General features: G+C 39.3%; 1 protein-coding gene and 1 non-coding gene across 3 annotated transcripts; one reads left to right on the top strand and one right to left on the bottom strand.

The window, feature by feature from the left end:
• Positions 1-1,773: 1,773 nt before the first annotated feature.
• On the bottom strand, positions 1,774-4,120 carry LOC121741286 (histone deacetylase 8). 2 transcript variants are annotated; one of them, XM_042134004.1, is made up of 4 exons: positions 3,938-4,120; positions 3,490-3,859; positions 2,481-3,061; positions 1,774-2,255 (listed from the first exon to the last, which is right to left on the bottom strand). In XM_042134004.1, exons 2-4 carry the CDS (start codon positions 3,716-3,718, stop codon positions 1,959-1,961), a joined length of 1,107 nt encoding a protein of 368 aa, XP_041989938.1. In that variant the 5' UTR covers positions 3,719-3,859; positions 3,938-4,120; the 3' UTR covers positions 1,774-1,958. The 2 variants fall into 2 exon arrangements, with proteins under 2 accessions (XP_041989938.1, XP_041989930.1); XM_042133996.1 differs by having other exon boundaries at positions 3,490-4,120.
• A 3,662-nt stretch (positions 4,121-7,782) lies between these two features.
• On the top strand, positions 7,783-7,883 carry LOC121758526. The gene has a single exon (XR_006041499.1). It is a non-coding gene; the product is annotated as a U6 spliceosomal RNA (small nuclear RNA).

The following is a 7,883-nucleotide window of genomic DNA, read 5'->3' as shown; positions in this document are numbered from 1 at the left end:
ACTGTAGAGAAATGAAGAGAGAATAAAGTAAGTGAGAAGAAGTGTGCTGACTTTTACTAAAAGCGGAAATGACTCCATTACTATAGAACGTACCAAAATGACAAAATGACTCTACTACTATGGAACAAAGGGAGTAGTATATTTTTGAGGCGTAAATAAATTTTCAGAACATTAAGAGAATGCATGTATTGCCCCCCTTCTTCAGTAGCATAAAGCGTTTCCTAGTAGAATCACCATAAAGTTAGGGCATCCACAGTGGAGATTAGGGGTGCCGCACCAGGGTGGCCCCATTGCATGACCCTAGAGGGAGGGGCGGCCGCGATTTCCACCGAAGGTGGGGCAGAAATCCGGGCAATATTATGGCTGATTCGCTGCGCCGGCGTTGCGATGTCCGATGATTTTTTAGCGACGTCCGATGATTTTTTAAGTATACTTTTCCGATTTTTAATTTGTTTTTTTTTTAATTTTATTGACATGTTTTTTTTCTATGGTTGATCAAACTCAATTTTTGTTAGAGGGTCAGTCGGATAGGAGTTTATGTAATTTAACTTATGAAAATTTTAGTAATTTTATTTTGAATTTAATACATACTCCATTAAATTGAGTTGTGGCAGAAATATGGTTGCTCCCATTCCAAAAAATGTTGTTGAATGAGACTGCATTACGTAACAACTGAAAAATGAAATTGTACAAGAAATGAGGCTAAAATGACGTCCACAATTATGGATGGACCAAAAAAGAAAAGTTATAAAGGTAAATATTACTACATATAATCAACTATTGAGATCCACATTCCTGAATCCTAACTGCCTTATCAGAATCTGACGTTTTATTGACCAAATTATGCGGTGATTAAAGATAGATTTAATCAAATCTTATTACAACATTAAAATATTAGAGGGTATCCTCTACTGCTACGTATATTAACGCTATAATTCTTGTCACAATTACTCTGCCGAATTTTATATGCGCATCCAAGTTTTGTATAGTATTAAAATAAGCCGAGAGCGAAATAGGTGTGTTCAGTTGCTAATCTATAATTATCTATGTACGATTAAGTTATAAGATTATTTTAGTTGGAGGAGGAGATAGTCGCACAAATTATCATATGATTATCAATCTATGATTAAATTACGAGATTCAACCTCCTAAACCAAACCTAATAATACATATTTAATCATGAAATATAATCTTGCAAACCGAACACACCATAGAGTACTAGTAACTTGTAAGACAACGACATCTGCAAAATGAATTTGAAATCCCAATCCCAACATTTTACAAATAAAAATGGAGGTGCATATAATATAAATATTAAGAATTTCTATTATTGTAGAAAAACATTCATAGTACTAATATTTTCAGTATTCAAGTTTTTTTTTCATATATACTACTATCAAATTCGATTTCTTTTAAAACATACAAGTGGATCGATTTAACCACAATATGCGATCCAGCAAATTATAATGAGAGCACACCTAACATGAAAAGCAAACGATAATGGTAAAAAAAAGACCTTTCATAAAGTAGCTCTCACAAAAGCATAAAATATACCCATAGGTTATGCTACTTTAGTTAATGGTACATTTAGGCAGCAACATAACGAAATAAGTCGTCGGCCAACTCGAAGTAAAATGACAAAAAATGAAATTTGATCAAATTAGCCGAAAATAAATAAGATCAAAGCATAGGAAATATACTTTCACTTATTTTTTGGGCCTCTGAACTTAAATCCCTACACTCCACTTCATGAATGAACAGTATAGGCCTAAATTTCATGCAAGAATCTAACTTTAACATAAATAAACATCTTGTTTGAACATAGAAATTCAGTTTTAGAGCGCACACACATGTTTGAAGATGGTAAAGCTTGATGAACAAATAGGTAGTTACATAAACGAAGAAGATCAAAGTCAGTTGGGTTCATTTACTTGAATCAACGAGCTTCTGGCGTTGCTCTACTTTAGGAATGGGACGTTTTCTCTGTGAAACTTGTTTATGGATTCAACGACAGCTACAGTGAAAGTCTCATCTTCTGGATAATAAGCAAGGGGATCAGGTAGCAGAGGAGCTGGAATGTTGAGCACACCTTCAAGCGTGGCGTGTAGACAATAAGCCGAATAAGTAACATGGTAACCGCCCTCTTGGACAATCAGGATGCGCCCTTCACTATGCTTGTCAGCCATTTCACGAACCATCTGCCCGATTTTCCTATAGCCCTCCATAGTCAAGCATTGCCTTCCATTTGCATCAAACTGCAGTTAAAAAAAAATGAAATGAGATGCAGAAATGAAGGTAGATTTTCAGCTTAATGAATCCATTCCTTTAACAAAGCCCTTTTGCCAATCACATTTCAACTAACATCTTGAATAATGCCTCAAGAATCAAGATTCACTATATCATAAACTTTCGTCAAACAAGTGATTTCCCTCGGATATGCACATTATGATTTGCAGGTTAATCAACGACATTCAACTTACAGCGCTAGAATCTTGGCCAACAACCAGAACCATCATCTCAGGATCAAATCTCTCGATAGCAGGCACGACTAATTCACTTATTGCACGTGCATACCCTCGATTTCCAGACCCATTGGGCAGGGGTATATTCAAATTATAACCATAGCCATCCCCTTCACCTAGCTCATCTACAGTTCCATCTTGAGGGTGCGAAGGCCCCCACGATCCATGATTCATATGAAGAGAGATAGTGAGAACCTTATTGGATCGATAGAAGCCCTCAGCAGTCCCGTTTCCATAGTGCACATCGATATCGATCACAGCAACTTTGTTAAGGCCGGAGCTGAGAGCCAAATCCACAGCAAGACCTGCATTGTTTAGAAAGCAATATCCATCTGCTTGAGTAGGCTGAGCATGATGGCCTGGCGGCCGGACCAATGCATATGAAATCTTTCCATTCCCATCAAGTATGTGTTTCATTGCTGACAGAGTGGTGCCAGCAGCAAGGAGCGCAGCGTCCCATGATCCGGGGTTCAAGAACGTTCCAGCGCCGAAGTTCTTGCCCCCACTCTTATCTGCCTTGACTAGCTCGTCTATATATTCTGAGAAAATGCAAAATGTGCAAGTCTAAGTGTTAGCTGAGCAACAGGAAAACTCAAAGATAGGCTTAACAAGTGATACATATACATGTTGCTGTAGATTACAACTAACTCAACCTTGTATATGTAGCATAGCATAAACTACAAGGTTGCATGCCATGGAATCACTAAAAGGAGAACAATTATGACATTTTGATTAGAACAAAGTATGTTAATAGAATTCGAGCATGTTGTTCACGGTATACAACCATCTACTTTACCAAAATGATTAATTCAAATATTATTTATTTAATGTGGGATATCATATTCATATAACAAATACTAATATCAATTCCAAATTTATATTACTAAACATAGTAGTAGAATAGAATAGTTAGTAGAAAAGGCAAAGTGCTTCAAAATGGAGCTGAGTAAGAAAGAATAGAATAGACCTTGGGAATGGAAAGAGAGCAATTCGGAGATGAGGGCGGGACGGCCTTGATGCCAAGAGATAAATGGGGCGATGGGGCCCCGTTTGAGGATGGAAACTATGTTCTTGACCCGCCCCGCGTTCTCCGGGTGGGCTTCCAGCACATCTAGGAATCCTGGATCCATACCCGAGTCGAATACGCCCCGACCCGTATCATGCTTTAGCATTCCCTCCTCCCAGAAAACGTCCATGGATGATAGAACAACAATTCGTCACTCTTTTGTCTTTGATATTCACTCACTTTCCGCTTTTCACAACCAGCGACTCAATTGCTAAAATTCTTCTTTATTCAATACATCAGATCAGAGCATCACAGTGGAGAAGGGGGTGCGCTGGAGGCAAAAGGAAATTATCTCTTCATTAGCGTTAAACTGAAATGCAAAATCTAGCTTGAGAAAAAGGCAACTGACAATTCTAATTGGTCGAGACAATCAGCGATTTCCGGCTAAATAGGGCAATTTCACCGATTCATATAATCATATTGGCTTGAGTCGGAGATTTTTTATGCTAAATCGGATCGGCCAGTGTGCCGGTTCCTGTCGATAAAACTAGTAGGTATATGGTCCTTATCCTATCACTAAAAAAAATATCTTTACACAAATATAGAGACATTTATTTGCATTCAAAATTCTTGAAAAACACGCTATTTAGAAAGCAAAAAATGTGTTCACAAATATAGAGACATTTATTTGCATTCAAAATTCTTGAAAAAAACGCTATTTAGAAAGCAAAAAATGTGTTCCTAAGTTGAAGATACATAATATTATTATTTTTTTACTAGGAGGTTTTCATTTGTGTCTGTTAATTTAATGGGAACACCACAAATAAAGATGTTTTTTAAGTGTTAATGGTATATTTAGAGACATAAATTACTAGAATTATCAAGTGGGCCGGACTATTAGTGTTATATTTAGAGACACAAATTAGTAGAGTTGTCAAGCGGGCTGGGCCATTGACGTTCAGTCCATCCCGACCCAGGCCCATATCAAAAGCGAGTTGGGGTGGGCCGATCCTTTATTAATTTTGCTAGGCCCAGCCCAGACCAACTTGGCAAGTGGGTCAGACCGGGATTCGTTTAATTTTTTTTATATATTTCAAAGAGATGATAAAAACATTAGTAGTATATGCAAAAATAAAATAAATAACTTGTATTTATATCTCATATGCACCAAATCTAACTTTAAATATTATGTTTAAGTTCATTTAATAACTTTGTATTATTAACTTTATTTTTCGTATTTTGTATTCTACCTAAAAGTAAGTGTATAATTAAAGGAAGAGCCAATATTGCTACTTTTGTTAGTAGATGATGGCATATAAGTTGATGTATTTTTAAAACTAGTAGTACTATGAACTTACAAACAAATTTAAAAATTTCTACTATAACTATTCATCAAATATTGAGGTTTGAATACGTAAACTTTAGTACCATCTTTTTTACATCAAATAAATAATATAAGAAAAAATATAGATGTAGTCAAGATTAGGGATGTCAATCGGGTCGGCCCGTCGGGTTTCGGGCCAACCCTACTCGGGTTGCGGGTCAATCAGGTGCGGGCTAATCGGGTTGTGATTTCTTTCGGGTTATAAAAGTTCAACCCTAACCCTAAAAGGTCAGGTTTCGGGCTAGCCCAACGGGTTAATCGGGTTGCTACCGCTAAGATTAACATGCGATCAATCCAATAAATAATGTTGAAAATTAGCTATATTCATAAAATGTAAAATATTTAATTATGATAAATTTGAGATATATGCTTAAACTCAATCATAAACATGATCAAATACTAAGGCCATCCACAACGCTGTCTCTATACCGTCTCTTAACTACTATTTGAGCACTATTTGAGGGCCCCACTGTCCTTTTTTCCTCCATATCTTAACTAAGAGACGGAACCTGCAACGCTCCGTCTCTTAACCGTCTCTATACCGTCTCTTAATCACTATTCATTCAATTTAATTTATAATTTTTTTTAAAACCCAATTCAATTTAAACAAACACACTTTATTAAAATTAAAACAATATTACAACTTAACATTAAAAAAACGAAGACATAATTAAAATTCTAAAAAAATAAAAATGACATAATTTAATCTTCTCCGCCAAAGTTTTCCCAAATGTGCTCAATTAGATCCTCTTGGAGTTGGGTGTGGGCGCTAGAGTCGCGTGTCCTTGCCCGAATAGCCAACCGTTCTTGTATAGATGGATGCGCTCCACTTCGCGGCGGACTACTTGCGGTTGAGCTTCCGGGGGATTCGGGGTCGAACCAATTTCCGGCATCGGGTCCTTCGTCTCGGACAATCATGTTGTGCAAGATTATGCACGTATACATGATGTCGACCATGCTCTCCATGAACCACGAACGAGCCGGGGCTTTGATGATGTTGAAGCGCGCTTGGAGAACCCCGAACGCCCTCTCCACATCCTTGCGCGCAGCCTCCTGCTTCTGCGCAAAAAGAGCCTGCTTTGGGTTCGCTGGCCTGCCGCACGTCTTCACGAAGGTCGGCCACTTCGGGTAGATGCCGTCGGCGAGATAGTACCCCATTTTATACCGCCGGTTGTTGGCGACGAAGTTGATGGCCGGCGCTTTACCATCCAAAACTTCGGTAAAGAGGTCGGACTGTTGGAGCACGTTTACGTCGTTGTTCGAGCCAGGGACCCCGAAGTACGCGTGCCAGATCCAAAGTCGGTAGTCGGCAACGGCCTCGAGTACAACGGTTGGGTGGGTGCCTTTGTGGTCGCTCGTGTAGGAACCCCTCCAAGCCACCGGGCAATTCTTCCATTGCCAGTACATGCAATCGACACTGCCAAGCATCCCGGGGAATCCGTGCACTTGTTCGTGCAGGTTGAGGAGGAACTGACAATCCTCCGTGGTTGGCCTCCGGAGAAATTCGTCACTGAAGGCTGCCCAGACGCCTCTGCAGAAGTTGAGCAAGCACAAGCGCCCAGTGCTGTCTCCGATGTGCAGGTATTCGTCGAATATGTCGGCCGTTTGTCCAGTCGCAAGCTGCCGGATGGCTGCAGTACATTTCTGCAGCGTCGTGTGGCTGGGACGACCGACCGCGTCGAACCCTTCTCGGAAGAACTCCTCCCTGGCCGCCAAAGTATTCGCTATGTGGAGAAATAGCGGTTTCCGCATGCGGAAACGGCGACGGAAATAGGTATCTCCCCAAATCGGGTTATCGCAGAAGTAGTCGCGTACTAACCGTGCGGCGGCTTCCTCCCGGTTCCGATTGATGTACTTCCGGGAGCGTCATGGGGGTGGTGCGGCTTCCTCCGCCTCTCGTCGTCGATCTTCTTCGAGTGATTGTTCCATTAATTGGCGCATTTGCTCAAAAGGATCCATTTGTTTGAGTTGATTGAAGATGGAAATTGGAGTGATAGAGAGGATTTGAGAGGAATAGATGTGTGTTTGTGTTTGAAATGAGTATGGAATAGAATTATTTATAGAGTAAAAAAATTAAAAATTTAAAAAATGAAAATAAATATTTAACGGTAATATTACCGTTTGAAAAAAAAAATTTTTTTTTATTAAAAATCGATTTTTTTTAAAAAAAAATGAATTATTGCGTCATCAGTGACGACGCCCACTTGCGGGCCAGCGAGTGGGCGTCACGCACGCATGGGGACGTGCCACGTGTCCCTGGCTCGTGGCGAGACATCTCGTCTCGTGTCTCGCCGAGACGAGCTACGCGACGAGACGGGCGCGAGTTGGAGACGAGATGGGCGCTGCAATGCGTCTCGCGGGGGTCTCGTCTCTCCGAGACGAGACGCGAGCCCGGCGCGAGACGCGTTGTGGATGGTCTAATATTTGAAATATTTTGTGAAATTTTAATGTATTTTTTAGAAATATAAATATTTTTTTAGTGAATTTGAAGTTTATAATTTATTTACCAATTATTATATTAATAAAATTTCAATATATAATTTGTATATTTAATATAAAATTGATAGTTAATTTTTTAGTTATCTATATTATAAAATTAATCAATGAAGTGTCAAATTAGGAGTAAAAAAAATATAATAATTGAAATTTTACCAGGTTTTCAGGCCAGCCCATAGGGTTTTCGGGTCTGGCCCTAACAGGTTGCGGGTTAATCAGGTGCATGCTAATCGAGTTTTGATTTTATCAGGCTAGAAATTTGTTTCCCTAACCCTATAAATTTGGCGGGCTATTCGGGCCAGCCCAAGGGTTTCGGGCTACACTGGTATCCATAGTCAAGATTGAATGTTGCATTCATGATTTGGTTAAGAAGATTATTATAGAGAAGACGCCCAATAAACTGGAATGATATAGAGAAGATTACCATGTCTCATGCATAAGATGACATGCATAAATAGAGAAATATCCAATTATT

This window comes from Salvia splendens, chromosome 1 (assembly GCF_004379255.2).
Source record: "Salvia splendens isolate huo1 chromosome 1, SspV2, whole genome shotgun sequence".
In the NCBI taxonomy this organism is placed as follows: Eukaryota; Viridiplantae; Streptophyta; class Magnoliopsida; order Lamiales; family Lamiaceae; genus Salvia; species Salvia splendens.
Note: the sequence above shows the minus strand (reverse complement) of the source record. Positions and strands in the feature narration are given on the sequence as shown.